The 16912-nt window shown below is 46.5% G+C and overlaps 1 protein-coding gene across 1 annotated transcript; it reads right to left on the bottom strand.

Moving 5' to 3' along the window:
* Positions 1-350: 350 nt before the first annotated feature.
* Positions 351-16686, bottom strand: LOC119448441 (probable peptidyl-tRNA hydrolase 2). The gene is made up of 5 exons (XM_037711742.2): positions 16628-16686; positions 16022-16169; positions 13284-13373; positions 6543-6745; positions 351-558 (listed from the first exon to the last, which is right to left on the bottom strand). The coding sequence occupies exons 2-5, from the start codon at positions 16151-16153 to the stop codon at positions 489-491; spliced, it is 495 nt and encodes a 164-aa protein (XP_037567670.2). The 5' UTR covers positions 16154-16169; positions 16628-16686; the 3' UTR covers positions 351-488.
* Between the last annotated feature and the right edge of the window lie 226 nt (positions 16687-16912).

The raw sequence follows: 16912 nt of genomic DNA, 5'->3' as shown, positions 1-16912 counted from the left end.
CTTCAAAAGCTTTTGTTGTTGTTGTTGCACTTGTAATGATTTGTGATTAGTAACCACACTAACATTCGGTTGTTGCGAAATATTTGGTTAGTCTCAAATATTCAAAAATACTGAATAGTTCTTTTTCGTGTATGAATACGAAGAGAAGTGTGCAGCATTTGAATCATTTAAGATGATTTGATTTGAAGATGACAAGAACTGCAGCTTCCGAACTGATCTTGTGCAAAAAGAAATAGGATTTGCTGATTCAATCAGTAAATAAAAGCATGCTGAAGTAGTTAGCATTTGTTTATTGTTTTCTTGATACCACCAATAAGTCGAGAGAGAAAGAGAATAAACTTTTAATCTGAGCAAGCGCAGTCTGCGCCCTAGGTGGGTGGCCTCCTTATTCCAGGTAGCCGCGGGCCATGGCAATCTCTCATGCCCGTTCGATGAGGCGGCACTGTCTCTTTGGGTCCGGGTCTGAAAGCTTGGCCTCCCACTGCTCTTCAGTTAGTCTGTGAGTGTCTATGGTGCCATGTTTTCCGACACATCCCCGTACCATATGGCACAGGGTGTCTGGGACATCATTAGGTTAATTCGGATATTCTTTTTGGTCCTGTGAAAACCGAATTAACAAGGTCTTACTGTGCATGACGAAATATGGCAGCTCCGAAAAGGGTGAGGGGAAGGCTTTTGTTAAAAAGAGAGAGTTTGAGAAAAAAGTGACTGTGCTCTGCTTGTGACATGCCGCACATGAGTGCAAAATTTGGCTGAGATGTTCACAGCAGCAGATGCTAACTGCAGAATGTTTTTTCACCTAGTCCGTGGGGTGGTTTGGGACCCCTTTAAATTTTAAGGGACCTTTTTTTAAAGAGAATTGGTGGGCCACTGTACTTTGCATAAAAGTGTAGTAGCTAAATTCGCAGACTTTTGATATAATGAAGTAAATTGCAGATTTTTTAAAACTATTACAGTCGCAACTCATTTATCATGAACAGTTCTGCGAAAGATGGTTGTTATATCAGTAGTTCATTGTATATGGACTCGCCCTTAAAAACGCTAAAAAATTAACCGCACTGAAGCCAGCGTCAGCAGTTACAATTCGGCAGCACTTTAGTCCGAAAACGTGATTTTCAGTGCCATTTTTGTTCCTGGTGTGTTCCCGAACCTAGCTACAAACTTCCGTTAGAAATGTCCATCTAAAGACGAAATGCGGCGTTGTGTAGCTCTTTCAAAACGGCGCCCTGTCATTTCGAAAACCGCTGCAGCCGCCTTTTCTACTCGACAGCTTGTGATATATTTTGCTACCAGCGGAACATTATTGTATTCTGCACACGACAGCGAAATGTTCTAGTTGGCCGGAAGCGTAAACTTCGAAAACTACGCGGCATGCCACCATTCTGCGAAGGTCTCAGCATTACGATCGGGCGTTAGCTACACAAGAGCTGAAAAAAATGTGGTTGATCCCTCTTATATAGGAATCGGTATAGAACACGAAAGTGAAACGTGTCTTCACAGAATTAGTGTAATGTTTATTGCACATTGATATATAATGTCTATTGGTGTTTTGTGGCTAAAGCGCCCTTAGGCGTTGATGCACCCACGCTGACGCCTGGTGGCACGTCTCCTCCATCACGACTACCAACGTCGATGACCATGAGCAACCGTCGTGCATATGGAAGCTGCACTACGCTGCACACGCTAGCACAACGCGAAAGACGAAGCACGTAACTGACACACTAATACAACGCGCAAGACAAAGCACGTAACTGAATCGTCATCGAGTCAAATCAGCGCGTACAGCGCGTCGTAATTGCAGCCTCCGCGATCAACTTCAGAAACATTTTCAGAGCTAATTGCGGAGGCCACGCTCCGCTGTGCTGAGGACGGTGAACGCCACCTAGGTGGCGTTGGTAGTGCTTCTTGATGCCAGCGTCCCTTCGAATGCTGGCATCGAGGCGTCGTAGTGCTGAGACCACCGAAGCGTTCACTGTCGGTGCGCGTTAGTGTCATAATGCAGTACTTCTCTTTTCTGCTCGTAGGCGGCGGCACCGCCTCGAGCAAGAGCGCGGGTACACGGAGGAGTGTTAGATATATAAGGCGCGTCTGTGTAGCTCTCTGCAAATGCGTTTGTGGCGCAATGGGTTAAACGCTCGGCGATCTATCGTCGCGGACCGAGAGGTCGTGGGTTCGATTTCCAAATTTTGCATGTTTGTGGAACTTTTTCTTCTGGTTTCTTTCTTTGTATTATGTTCGTGTACATTGTAAGCTGACGTATTTCCGTGACGGAAATACGTCAGTGAAGTCTTGGTGGACCCCGGCATAAAACACTTTCGTGTTAAAATTACGTTATCTATGTTGCTTCAGGTGAAAAGAAAACTGCGATTTCAAAAGTAAAACATCACCACGTACCATTATCAGGAATCGGCAACGTGTAAATGAAGCGTGGCCGAACCATGATCTCTTAATAACGGCATAGTAACCACCGACCCTAACATTCCAAGGCGGCAGCGTGTGGTGCAGCGTTCTTGCCGACTCTGGCCACACTGACAGGTACGCTTGAGCGGACGTTGTTCCAATGGTGGAAAGACATAGATGGTTGTTCCAAATCGTTGAAACAGGAGTAATGCATATGATGCCGCACTGACAATTGCGCAAAAACGAGAGTGATGCCGTTGTGGCATCAGATATTGCACCGGTGCAGGCACCCGCGCATGCCCCGCGCCCTGCTGTTTATGCTGTACGCAGCACGCCTCCACCCTGGGGGCATGCCTAGAAAACGCGAGACCACGCGTGACCTTCTTCATGGCCACCGAAATCCGCGAGAGGCGGTGCTCGCTCATCTCGAAGGATGTGTCATCGTTGTGGTTGGACTAGAGCAGAGTGCACGATGCCGTGCGCCCATTTTAGTCGTGCTTCCATGCTTTGGCACTTCGCCTGTGCCCCCTTTTTACAGTGACTGGGTTCTAAGCGTTCGTTGTAGCAGTACGGCGATTTAAAAAACGTTCATTATATATCTGGAAGCAGTTTCCATAGGGAGGGTCAGAAAATCGTAAATGCACTAAAATGTGGTCGTTATCCGTGGGTTCGACTGTATGACTTATGTAAAATTCAAAAGGCATTGTGTATGCTCGAACTGCTAGATATTCATGAAATAAGCCAGGACTGCTTCATATGTATGCATGTCCGATGATGAAAGGGAGTTTGTTTTCGGCGGTGCTGATAGCAAGAAAGCTGGCTAAACAGCGACTGCTTATGCATCATGCTGGTGTTGCCCCCGTAGTACGGCAGCCAGGTGTATCATCGAGACTGCCGGTGACGACTTGGTCAATTGCTGGTGTCAGTGTTGCATCAGTATTGGTGAGGACGGTAAGCAAGGTGAGTGTGGTAACACTCGCAAGGTGCTGGAAACGCTCGGCAATAACACTGAAGTGCGACAAATGTTTAAAGTGACACAAAAGAAAAATATGTGACGCTAGGTTGGAATATTAGGCTTCTGTAAGGACGAATTCATAATTTGTAACGAAAACAGAGCTTTTGCAAGCAAGAAAACGACAAAAATGAAAAATCGCAGTGGTGCCATCTGTTGTCAGCTATGGCACCTCTCATCTGTGATGTCAGCACTCCTGGTTCACAGAAAGCAGCTGCTACGTCCCCCCATCCCGTCGTAGCACAGGGCTACGAAAGCATTGTTACAACAAAGCTGCACAAGTCAAATTAGCACTCACTAGTGTTAAACTTTACAGTGGAATCTTGATGATACGAATCTCACGGCGCCACGAAAAATATTCGTATTAGCCGAAATTCGTATCATCGAAACACATTTAAAACTAGCTAAATTAAAGAGTCAGAGGTGAACTCAGACACACGCACGTAAAAAGCATTTACAGTATAGACCACTTATAACGTAACCGTTTATAGTGCAGAACTGGCTACAACGCGGCCTTTTCCGACTACCGTTTACCCTCCCATTGAACTGCATGTAAACGCATACCGCTTACAGTGCAGCCGCGTCAGACGAAATACTGGTTATAATGCGGCTTCTGAGGGAAAATCTCGCCGACAAGGGTGGTAGCAAGCACGCTTCTCAACGAGGTGCGCCCACCGATGGGAGAGGAGATCAACGAGGGCGATGCGGAGGAGGATCATGAGACGTGGAGTACAGTCCAAGGGCGATAAAATTGTCGCCGCGCGCCGTATGTGTTAGTCACGGAGAGCGAACGCACAGCGGAGACCAAACGCGAGTCGCACGAAAGGCCGTGGGGTATGGGAGGGAGGGAGCGGGGACGGCGCTGTGTTGCCGCACCAAATGCGTATCTTGCAACCAGGCGCAAGGGTAACTGGCGACGCAATCTCCCACGCAAAAGGAGCAAAGCGGGAAGGCAGTGCGAGAGGGGGAGGGAGGCGGCTTCTACTCTGCCAACAAATGCGTTCTTGTACTTTGCGCCTGTGCCGGCTGTCGGTGCTGTCGCGCGCACCATTTCTTGAAAGCGATATACACACGGCTCTGACCTTTGTATGTGCTGTGCTTACGCCGCTCAGTTTCCGTTGGAGCGATAGACCGCACGAACCTTCGCGCGCTGTGGCAGCCGCGCTTCCCTATGCAAAAAAGGAAAAGCACAAAAGCAACAAAAGCGCCACCGTTTCAAGCTCTTCGCGCCCAGTGGCGGCCTCCACACTGTCCGGCGCTGCGTCCGCACCTCCGCACCAAAAGAGAAAGGCAGAAAGCGCGTGACTGCGTGCTGTTCTCTTTCGCGGCCGTCGGTGGGGTGGCGTTTATTCGTGTCAACCGACGTGGGTCGAAAATCGATTCGTAACAACCGTTCTCTAGCACGTTGCAAAGTAATGGGGCTCGGCCGGGACCACAGAAAAATTCGTATCATCCGGAAATTCGTATTAGCCGTGATCGAATCGAGATTCCGCTGTATCCTGTGCTGTGAATGGCAGTGATCGCATTCATGTAATATCTTTTTATCTCCCTGTGCCCCAGTGTAGTGTAGGGAACCGAATCTTCTGCTTTCGCTAACTTACCTGCCTGTATATTTCGTCTCTCTGATGCAGTAGAATGCTCTCTGCACAACCCCTTTCCAACTCATAAAAACAACATTTCCAACGGGGCCTGGTGAAGGGCCCTTGTAGTTTCTAGAGAATAAGATTTATCTTTTGAAGGCCACATTTCTCGGAAAAAGCATCTCTCCAGGGTCACATTTTTTTTATTGCAGACTTCTATTTTTACAGCACGTCACTTCAAGAAAAAAAAGCTAATGTTTTTTTAGGTGACAATAAAGCGAAACATTTTTTTTTCATGTGTGCAGTTTTATACATGGTTTATCGTTGAACACATGAATAAACTACCATTATTATTTTTTGTTAAGTGTGTGAGTATTCACACAACTTATTTTTATGTTTTAAATAGGTCTGACACAACTATGTTCGTATAATGAAACGTTCCATTTTATTTTCCGTATTTATCGTGTTGCGCCGCGGGTGCAATCTCAGCAATGACAGTAGTGTGGTGGCCTCTGATCTACATACAAACCAATGACGAAGGGGGAAAAAAGGAAAAATTGAAAATGACGTGGATCATTAGAGATGTTTAGCTTGTCCGGTATTCGGGTGAACGCAGGCCGACTGGGTGTTGGGGCGGAGGCGTAAATGAGAGCGGCTTGCATGGTGCAGCCACCTGGTGGCGCAGAGCTCAAACAGACAAAAACAGCTAACATTTCAGTGACAAAGTGTATTCTACTTCACTGCTCGTGTAACTTTTCAGCAGCAACACGATTACGCCACTGCCGAAAATTTACACCAGCAGCGAAGTAGAATACACTTGGTTACTGCATTTTAGCTGTTTTAGCAGCTCATGTTTACGCTTCCGGCCCAACACCTAGTCGGCCTGCATTTACCCGGTTACCGGACAAGCTAAGCCTTTCTATTAGAGAATATGTCACTAGGGATGCATGGCCATAGTAAAAGCGAGACCAGCCACGTGAGCGCCCGCAAGCAAGCTAAGTGGTGTGCACCCATTACAAAAGCAAAGCGAGTGAGAAACTTCTTACTTCAAGAAAATGTTACATTGCTAGAATAGATTCTACGAGTCCTCATGGGTCTCGCAAAAAGAGATGCATGCGTAGCAGTATCGCCGGTTTACGAGCACCCGCCTGTAAACATTGATGTAATCGCATGCTTGCGGGAAAGCCATGCAGGCACGCAACTCCCGGTAGCACTTTGTGTGTCCAGAAAGAAGATAGAAATTCGTTTTCCCGATGCTCAACTAGAAATGGTGCATGCAATAATGTCGATTATAAAGTGTGCAAGTGTGGGCATGAGCATGCAGCAACATGCTATCACCGTAAAACCCATTTTTACAGAAGTCGAGGGGCAGCAGGACAACAGAACTTTTTCTAGAAGACACAGAAGGTTGCAGCACCTCCATAGCTATGTTAGGCGACGCTTTGTTCAGAAAAGGCACGTAAACGTTCGGTCGCTGCTGTATGTGTACAGCCAAGACCATTACGAATTTGTATGGCAGTGGCAAGATTATGCGCCCAAATATCACTCACCCGTATTCCTCCCACAGCAGAAGCATGTTGCCGTACTTCGCCTCATCTTGCAGAAGCAGCCTGTACAAGCCGAGGACAGCGTGCGCCACCTGGGCAGCAATTTTTCCTGTGCCCATCTCAAGCTCAGTGTTGACAGCAAACACCATTTTGTATGTTTCGGGAGCATCCTCGTCTTCCGTGTCGCTTTCATCTGAGGCATCGAGCTGAAAGGAAAGGAGTATAAGATGAGATGCTTCACACAACAAAGGAAAGAAGAGGTCAGCTTACTTATTTTCAGCCAGACCACAGAAGGGAGTGCCATATTTACTTGATTTTAATACAGCATAACAGGGATAAAAGGACATTAAAGGCAAATACCAAGCCAACATGGACTGTTAAAACACAATTACGGAAACCTTGCAGCGCCTCTTTTGTGTCGAGGAAAAGACTTAGTTTAAGAAAAAATTGTGTCTGAAGGGGCCGCATACCTCTAGCACAGTTAAAATAGCCGAACCCCGAGTGGGAAGTGGTGACACGACTACGCAATAACGAAACTACTGAAACGTGAAAGCGCAGGCGGCGCAGAGTTCAGTGAAAACAAATCCATTTGACTGCCCGCGTCGTTTTCAAGGGCACCATCAATGAGTTCTTTTTAAAAATCACACAGAACTCGACAAGTAGTATTTTCTTCCGCCTTGCGATGCAATGATATTTTTATTATGAGTGGTTGAGCACTACCGACACATTTGTAATGAGGAATAGCTACATCATCAGGATAGTACTTGCAATGTCCCAGCGGAGTGTCAAATCGTATCCTGCATTTACCTCAATTTTTCAATTACTAAAGCACTGTTCTCTATAACATTGACGCCTTAGACATTCTTGAGCATTAATCTATTACTTAGGCTTGATTTAATATTTGCCTTTAGCTACCCTTTACAGCATTTGAAAAGACCCTTGATCGTAACACACACCCCAATTTTCATATTTCTGAAAAATGCTAAATACAATATACTCTTGACAGTTTCCTCACCAGAGTTTCTTGGTTAGAGAGAAGATCTCACTTTAAAAATTCACCGACAATTAAGATACTTCCTAATGCGAAATTTGAGCACAGCTCTATAGATGTTTTCAATTCGCGGGTCAATACTTTTTATTAGATTATATAGGTACATGGTTTTTATTAAGAAGAGAATGCTGTGAGCAGCGTAGCTGGCGCAGACAACCTATCTCGTGCAGCACATTGCAAAGGAGCGAAGTGTGGCACGACTGCCTCGCTAATCAGGAGGGGCAGCGCGTGGGTTCCACGTGGGCGCAATTCACAGCAGCTGCCATGCAGCTCATGCAGTGCTGTTTCTACACAGACGATGCGCGCTACTCTGGCGCCATATCATAGCCATCGTCGCCGCACAGTCCGTCTTTCACGGCCCTACGCTTTTCTTCCCACGCTTTCGTCGCACAAACGATGAGCCTGGACCTTTGCCGCTGGGAAATAGTGCTACCAGTGTCAGCGGCGACCCCACCCAAGGGAGCATCACATTGAGCCTTACTCATAGCCACTTGCCATCGCTCCCTTGCAGGAGCAGTGATTTCCGTCACACACGCTGGTACCGTGGACTGACCTCAGCAGCTGACGCCACGGACAAGCGTAGCCCTCCCCACCTCACGCCCTGGGCCTCCCTCGGAAGCCCAGATTCGATGGCCCATGAGTTTGAAGATGCCATGGCTGCAGGGCAACTCAGTGCATGCGCAAGCCATCTCCCCTCTGCTCCTCCTCCTCCCCCACTTTTCTCCTCGCACGCACTTGTTTCATCTGCCGCTGCGCTTAAAATCTTTCGCTGTGCTTGTTCGCTCGCTATAATTTAGCGTGCATGAAATCAATGAGCGACTTGATCGACGACATTGCACTCTGGTTGAACATCGGGGTCGGTGTCAAAGACTGGCCATTGTCAAACTCATCACTGCCGCTGCTGTCATTGCCTCTGTCGCACAACGCCGCTGTCCTACTGGACAATGATCCACCTCATCGGAGTTGTCTTCGCAGAACGAGGCAGTACTATCTGCACTCAGAAACTCCTCCATCGAAGCACCACCTATTGCACCATCAGTAGCAACGTGCTCCCAGAGTTCGGATTCCATCGTGTTGGTTTCGCCCGTGGCGGCTTCGTCATGGCGCACGAAGCCCACCTTTTCTATTGATCGGCATGGCCACTGCTTCTAGCCTTCATGATCATGGCACTCCCAGTTTTCATAATCGTCGATATCATTGACTGCGCGAGTTTGTATTTCGTGTCTTGCAAAATTTGCAGCTTTGTCACGAGAGACACAGTCGGCGCACCTCCCGCTGCTTCCGCGGCACATTTCCGTGCTCACTGAGAGGGAGGTTGTAAAGGGAGCGTAGGCTGCACAGGCGCCGCTCGCTTATCGCTTTGTTCCCCCTCTTCTCTTCTCTGGAGGCATGCACGACCGCAGGCGACGTGGACACGAAGCAGCTGACGCCATCTTGCGCACGCTGTGCCAACTTGCGATGCTCACCATGGCTTTCGCTTGCTATTGGCGCGCGGGCGGGATGCACTGTGCGGTAATGGCGGCAGATACGAACTCGCGTAGGCAAACTTTCACCCTGTCTCGAATAAGGACAACTTAGGAATGCAAATTTCACGATTATTCGGCATGTAAAACGCTGCCCAGAAGCAAAATTTCGATCGTTATATCCAATATGTGGTGAATGACATATCGTTATATATGTTTTTTTGTCTCATAGCCCTAATGCATAAGATGATAACTTAAGTCGACTCATCGTTGTAATTGATATATTGTTATATGTGGTATCGTTAAAAGTAGACTCCAGTGTATTGAAACCATTACGCCACGGACGCATGCATCGACAAGCAACATAAAACACCCTTATAAATTTATCGCAGGCAAGCCAGTGCATTGAGACGCTTGGCATGTTTAGATTTGGCCACCTCAACAAGTGAAACCGTTGTAACTAGTTGTGATTGTGTGCATTCGCAGCGTCTTCTGCACATCGAAAAGTATAGATTGCTCTGAAATTTATGGCAATGAAGGCGTATAAAGAGCAATAAACAAAGCCAAAAGAATGTCTAAATTCACAAGCACTAAGATCCGACAAATCCATGTACTTCTATGGCCTCGTATAGGCAGTTAGCGTCAGATTAGCTTGTGGCGCCTCGTTAGTTGTGCATTGTGGCTTCAACGTGCACCAGCAGTGCATCGCCTACTGCTTCACTTGCGATGGTGCCTGCTAAGACAACTGCTATGCTCAAAGGCGTAGAAAGGCAACGACGTCGCCAGGCAAATCTCGCTTTGCTTCAGTGAGAGACACGCCAGCATGATGCAGAATGCCCTCGCGCGTCGCAGCTTGACTGGCTGCCGTAGCCACTACGTAGCTGGACCAGGATGCTCGCACCTTCACCGAAGCCACTCGCCAGCAGGACGACACTCGCCAACAGGACGCCGCACGCTAAGCAAACCTGCAACATGGCCGCCAGCCTGCAAATTGTGTGCCTTTCGCTGCAGCGGATCGTGAGTTCACGCAGCAAACATGCGAGAGCTCCTTTGAAGACACGTTTCACTTTAGTGTTCTACCGATTCCTATGAAAGAGGGATCAACCATAATCTTTGTAGTAATTTCTTTAAAAATAAAAAAATAAAATAAAACTGTGTTGAGGAGTCGAGTAAATATTCTTATTCTCAGGCGCAAATTAGTTGTGTTTGGAGAGCAGTTTTTTTATGTACACCAACCTGTCGCATACCCTGTTGTAAGCGTGTGACAGCTTTAGTATGGCAGATAAATTACGATACAGGTCAAGCCTACTGTAATTCCATGATTACAACGCGCCCTCGAATCTTTTGCACACCCAATTTTTGCGGTCTTAAAGTACAGAAATAAAAGTGCTCCTGAATGTAAAATGCACCCGATTTATAAAAGAAAAATACAGCAAGTCCCCATGTTCATGATCAGAAAGAATGAGACATGTAGAATCTAACTTCACAGAAGGGAAAGTTATTTTTTTTAAATGAGCTTTCATAATGAAAGTGGTGCGTCGCCACCACCACCTGCGTTTTGTTGGCCGCAGATACCAAGCACACAAAGTGGTAGTATCGCTACTATCACTTTCACAAGATTTTATGTGGCTCTGGCATTGGACTTGGTGAAATATGCGGCCGAGAGCATTCCTGGCACTCTGCACAGATAGTGAGCTTGGCTCAGTATCCGAACCACTGGTATTTGCCGACCCACCCGGTGACAAGTCCTGCGAAATCTCGCGAAACTATCTCTGAAAGTGATTGTAGTCGAGCACAAAATGAACCCACAGCAACCTTCAAGAAAATGTGCTCTGCTACCATTTTGTGATGGCGACGCTGCGTCTGAGGGCCCCGATGTTAGGCTGTTACCAACGTCACTAACGCGATTTAGGCTTCATATCAGATTGAACAGCACAAGTAATCTGCAGACCCATTTTTTCTGAAAAATCTGCGCGTTAGAGTCGTATAAACAGAGAATCTTTTTTGAAGCAGATCATGGTCCTGCCGATTTAAAGCGCATTCCAAGAAAGCAAGAGGACAAAGTTATATGCAATTGCTTTTCTGCAATGTGTTGCACCTACCGTATTTACACGATTGTAAGTCGACTCAAATGTAGGTCGACCCCCCCAAAATTGCATGTCTCAAAAAAAAAGGGGGGGGGGGGGAGAAAAACCACGCGAGTGCATTTCACTCAAGGGAAATTTATTGATGGGGTTGCTAAGACTACTCATCGTCACTAGAGTTGACCTCACTGGTACTGCTGCCATCATAGCAGCTGCGGTCCCACAGCACGTCGTCATCAAGTGTGAGTCCACACTTCGCGAACGACCGCACCACGACATCATGCAGTACAGCCGCCCACGCAGAGAGGACCCACCCGCACACAGTAGCCAGGGAGGCCAAATTTCTTCGCGCTGAAGCCGCCACTGCCGCACCACACGTTCACTGACTCCAGACTTGCGTCCCGCTGCACAGTTAGCTTCCTCGGCATGGAGGATAGCAGCCCGTTTGAACGCTACTGAGAACGAACGCCGAAAGCTCTTGGCACTCATGACAGGCGCGACGATTCAGCACAACAGAAGTGAGATGCGCACGGCCGTCGAAAACAATCGTATCTCAAACAAAAAGCTCTTCCGCCAACTGCTAATACCCCCAAACGACAGCTCTTCTGCCAACTACCAATACCCCCCTAACGGCGGCTTTTCCGCCAGCTACCAATACCCCCCTAACGGCGGCTATTCCGCCAGCTACCAATACCCCCCAAACGGCGGCTCTTCCATGATCGATGCTCCCACAAGAGCCGTGCGCTCGCAGTGCACGCAATCAAAATGTATGCAATACGGTAAATTAATACGCTACGCTTCTACCGTAACCATAAAGACGTAGGTGCAAAGTTGTAACCACGCCATAGCGCCCCTGATTTCTCGTTTCTCTTGCCGTTACTAGCGGTACACGGTTCGGTTTCGATTCTAAGTCGACCCCCCAACTTTGGATTGCCAAGCTTGAAAAAAATGGGTCGACCTACAATCGTGTAAATACGGTATGTATGACTGAAGGTACAGGTAACTGAATTCAAATATGGAAAATGCTTCCAAGAATAAGAACATCACCAAAGTGTGCGACATGATCAGACTGCTTCACCAAGTGGCACGGCAAAACACAGCAACCTCTTTGGGAAAGTGTGTTGCATTGGTCTTTCACTTCACTCAGCGATGTGCCATGACCATGCTGTGCATTTTCATGTTTTCACCTTATAAACACACTGCGGAAAACACTTCACTCTGCGGAGAACACTTCAAGCAACTTGACGCACCCCAACTGCACCTAAGGCATTCAAACCACTTCATTCACCCCCCTATACAAAGTCGCACAATGGTGCAGTGTCCCGAGGGTTCTACTGCTCCCATAAACCTGCTAGGCTGTATGGACACTTTGGAAAAGTCTGCAAACTATGACTAGCGTTACCTACAACATGCTTCTCGTTTTATTTAAAGGGGCCCTCTCACATAGCTTGGGCATTGTAAACAGACAAGTGCAGTGCGTAGATCACGTGGTGGCAATTGTGTCTACAGAGCATCAGGTGACTGCATGGCGTGAAAACAGTGAAAATTTCAGACAAAAGCCTGCTCGCCCTTCCTCTCGAGGGAGGGAGCCCCACTTACAGCAAGAGAGTCGAGATCATACACCAAATGCCTCCATGTACGAAAATGCACTGTCTACAGCATCTGCTTTCTGGGGTTTTATGTGCGAAAAGCAGTTCAGATTATGAGGTGCACCGTAGTGGAGGGCTCCAGATTAATTCTGACCACCTGGGGTTCTTTAATGTGCACTACAACACAAGCACACGGGCGTTTTTGCATTTCGCCTCCATCGAAATGCGGCCGCCGTGGCTGAGATTTGATCCTGTGATCTCGTGCTCAGCAGCGCAACGCCTTAGCTGACTGAGCCACCGTGACGGGTCATTTGCCTTCAAACACCTGAAATTATACCATCAGAGTTCTTGTTATAGTAGGCTACTACAAGCGCTCTGAAAAATTGACATCTGAGAAGAGTATTTGTTGACAAAAATATGCCTTAGGTGCCCTTTTGAGAAAGAAAAGGAGCATTTAGCAGTGAGCATCTGTAAAACTGAACTTCAAGGGACATGTTTGCACAAAGGAATACAGTTGTGAAATGCGCGCTTCTGTAGAAACCACATGTTTCACTTACATCGAGAGGAGCATCAATGTCCTCGTCATTGTTCTCGAAAATCCACTGAGCAGCAAAGTCAGGGCCTTGGTTTCCGGTGTAGTACAGTGCCTGCAAACAGAACATAAATATAGGAACAAAGAGTAGTGGTGTAAAAGCATGAAAATGTTTCATTTTTGTTTCACACATCGCAAGTCACCTTGAAAAAATGACTCACTTCTCAGGAAACAGCTTATACCCTTAAGGTGCGGTTTACTCCCTCCTGTACGCGATTTGGTTTTGTCAGCTATGGCCAGTAGCAGCAAACAAAAGGCAATGCACATTCAGCTTTGGGAGAATCGAACCCCTCGCATATGTAATCTGTCTCAATTTCTCTTCCATGTGCTGCATATTGCAACAAACAATCACTTTGCTCCATGTTTGACGGGGCGTTCAATGCGCTGTGCTGTCACAGTAATGGCGAAATAATGGGCTTTCCTTTCTCGTAATGCCTGCAGCCAATAATTATTTTGTGCATGCACTTCAATATGTTGTTTCAATTATTTTTATGCAAACAACAAAACGTGACTGACTGCACAATAAATATATATTTAATTACTCTGCAATTATGATGACCCACTAGATAATGCACAAAGCAACATCCAATTACCTAACCTTCCTTGCAATGGAGTATCGGGCACCTAGGGAATAAAGTTGTGTAAATTTAACACACTTATTGATCATCCATCATAATTAGAGAAATGGTGTTGCGGCGATGCTTGTTTGCCCCCTTGTGAGAACACAGGATTTGAGACAAAAACATATTACTGCCAAGATTCACTGCAGTGGTGCACACGAGACTGTGCCATAATCACCAAGAACCCCATTCATTCACAAATTTTGCGATCACAGAATTGAAGCCCCGTGTAGAAACCTTGAGGTTACACTCCAACTCCATGCAGTACTTTATATGCTGCAGGCTGCGTCAGCCAACCAGAATAGAGAAATAGAAGAAGGGTTCCTCCACTGGCCATCCTTGATCACCTCCCATGTGATACCGACTGAACAGAAGCTTTTCGGAAGGATCATCAGTGCACAATGTCCGTGCCCTCCTGCCTTCTTGAAACATGCCGCCACCTCTAGTCACCAATTGGCTGGCTGACACAATGCTCACTGCCCTGCATAGAATTGCCGAGGTGCAGTATAGCACATGTTTTCATATGTATCAATCCCTGGACTTCAGACAAAAGGCACTGGCATTCCTCTTCTTATTTTTTGCATAGCATTCCTTACATGCTGCATGAGAAAATGTTTTGTTCTGTAGTGCATGACGATGGCTTCACAATAAAAAAATGTATATTTGTAAATGTGTAAATTGTAAATGTAAATGTAAATTGTAAATGTGTCGCAGTGCAGTTGCTTTCGATCTACGACACTTTCTAAGAAATCAGTACTTCATATGTTACAACTACAACTCACGCAAATTATTTGTGCGTCATTGAGCTTTCCAGTACATGACGTAACTGTGTTTTTATTGGGAGTGCAAGCAGTGTGCTGTGGCCAATAGTCGCAACAACGTCTCGCTCTACACGTTGCTCAGTTAAAAAGTTGAGACCTGCGATGCCTTTCATGTCATGAAGGCGTAATATATTGCGATACATGTACATATAAGACTTATGGCACATTCGACTGGTTCCTACTATGCTCTAAAGCCCGTTTCACATGGTGCGATTTTGCAGTGCGTTTTTCGCAGCTACGATTTCCGCAGATGCGAAATTCGCAATCCCGTTTCACATGGTTCTACGGTAGCTGCGTTTTTCGCATACTCGTTAAGCATTCTGACTGGCGAAGACGTGTGAGCGAGCCTCCTCCTATTGGTCGTCTGTTTGCACCGCTACAGTGGCTACCACCGCATCTGCGTTTTTCGCAGAGAAGTTCAGCACGCCGAACATCGAAAAAACGCACGCACGAAGGGTCCGACGGCCTATTTTACGCAGCTGAGAATTCGCACGTGCGAATTCGCAGACAAAATCGCACCATGTGAAACGGGCTTAACTCGGTTTGCAGCCATGTGGAGCCCTCTCGAGATTGGAGCCACAGGAAGCCTGCCCCAGCGGAACGTGCTAACTGTTCCCAGAGCAATCAGAGCAGCCACACGATTGAGTTTCTGCCAGATCCCCATTGCACTCCTGGGTTGTAGGTGAGAGTGCCTGAGTGCTCCGAGCACTCAAAGCATGGCACTTTGAATGGACCAGACGAATGTGTTCCAAGCACTAGATTTCGACCAGGCAAATGTAAACTGCACCGCAAGAGCTCTAGAGTGTGAAAGAAATCTTCTAGTGTTCATAATAACATTTTTTTCAATTCTACAGTACACAGAAGTGAGCACACCAATTTGTAGCATGCAGGGAAATTAAATGTGTTGGGTAAGCAAAGTATGCGCACTTTTTTCAATAACAATTACTAGGAAATTAATAATAATAATAATAATAATAATAATAATAATAATAATAATAATAATGATAATAATAATAATAACAACAATGATTATAATTCATTTAACAGTGGGCTCTCTCCTAAGGGGTGTGAAAGGTCGAGCACATGCGCTAGTACCCTCTTATTTCGCTGTCATATTCGAACACATAACGAGATATGTGCGGCTTCTACGCTAAATTAATTTGGGCGTTTTCAGATTGCTAAAGGGGCGGGGCCTAATCCAATAAAGCACACCATTGGAAAACAGCTGTCTGTTGCACAGATTGAGCATCGCGTCAACTTACCTTTATGGCAGCGTTGCGGTTAATTCCCATACCGAGGAGGATTTTCAAATGGTGCTGGTTGGGCGTCCACTTCGTAGGCTTGGGTGACATGGGGTTTTCTTCCCCGTCACCGGCTTGCCTCTCATCCTCCATTGCGCGCGTTAGTTGTCTACAACGACAGAAAACACACACGCGCGCGCTTCAATTAAAGAAGATGGAAATATGTCACCAAGCTGGAAAACGTGCACCGATGCTTTAATCAATTCAAGAAGCGATTATTTATTTATTAACCAAGTCATTCTCGTTGCACGCTGAACAGCATTTAAATAAGAACGCGCCCCACTTTCGCGGCTGAAATTATAGCATTACAGCGCATAATTTTGCAGGGAAAAGCACGAAATAACGCATATCTGGTTCGACGTGCGTCGATCGCTTCATCCAAGTTTAACTACCCGTCATCACACTGCACGCCGCAACTCGCGCACGACTAATATCCGTGAACAAGCGTGGAAGAACGATAGCCAGCTCCACTTATAAAAGAGACCTGATTGAAATGCACTAAGCAAATTTGCTATTAATTCATGAAATGCTAGACGCAGCTGCAAAACAACGACACCGTTTACTCACCTAGCACAGCGCTCCCCGCCCGAACCGCCCGAGTCCGCGGCAACGCATTTTCAGTGTTAGTAGATTAGTGAAGTGTATCCTTGGTGCATCTGCCAAACTAAGCGAAATGCGGTCGCAAAATTATGTTTGCAAAGATGTTACTTTGCGCAAATTTTATACATTACCTTTTAAAACTAAAGTTATATGTTTATTTAATTGTAATGTAGGTAAGGAAAGCTGCAGTTCATTGAGAGTAAAATAAGAAACTGCGGCGTTGCGCCGGTATCTGCTTCTGACGCAAAGCAG

Source organism: Dermacentor silvarum, chromosome 4, assembly GCF_013339745.2.
Source record: "Dermacentor silvarum isolate Dsil-2018 chromosome 4, BIME_Dsil_1.4, whole genome shotgun sequence".
In the NCBI taxonomy this organism is placed as follows: domain Eukaryota; kingdom Metazoa; phylum Arthropoda; class Arachnida; order Ixodida; family Ixodidae; genus Dermacentor; species Dermacentor silvarum.
Note: the sequence above shows the minus strand (reverse complement) of the source record. Positions and strands in the feature narration are given on the sequence as shown.

What these genes read in the sequence shown, in the direction of transcription:
- LOC119448441 (XM_037711742.2), bottom strand. Translation starts at nt 16,153, where the DNA reads ATGGAGGATGAGAGGCAAGCCGGTGACGGGGAAGAAAACCCCATGTCA. An exon ending in ACCGCAACGCTGCCATAAAG is followed by an intron (nt 13,374 to 16,021) that starts GTAAGTTGACGC and finishes TTCTGTTTGCAG; the next exon opens with GCACTGTACTACACCGGAAA. An exon ending in CTGCTGTGGGAGGAATACGG is followed by an intron (nt 559 to 6,542) that starts GTGAGTGATATT and finishes ATGATGTCCCAG; the next exon opens with ACACCCTGTGCCATATGGTA.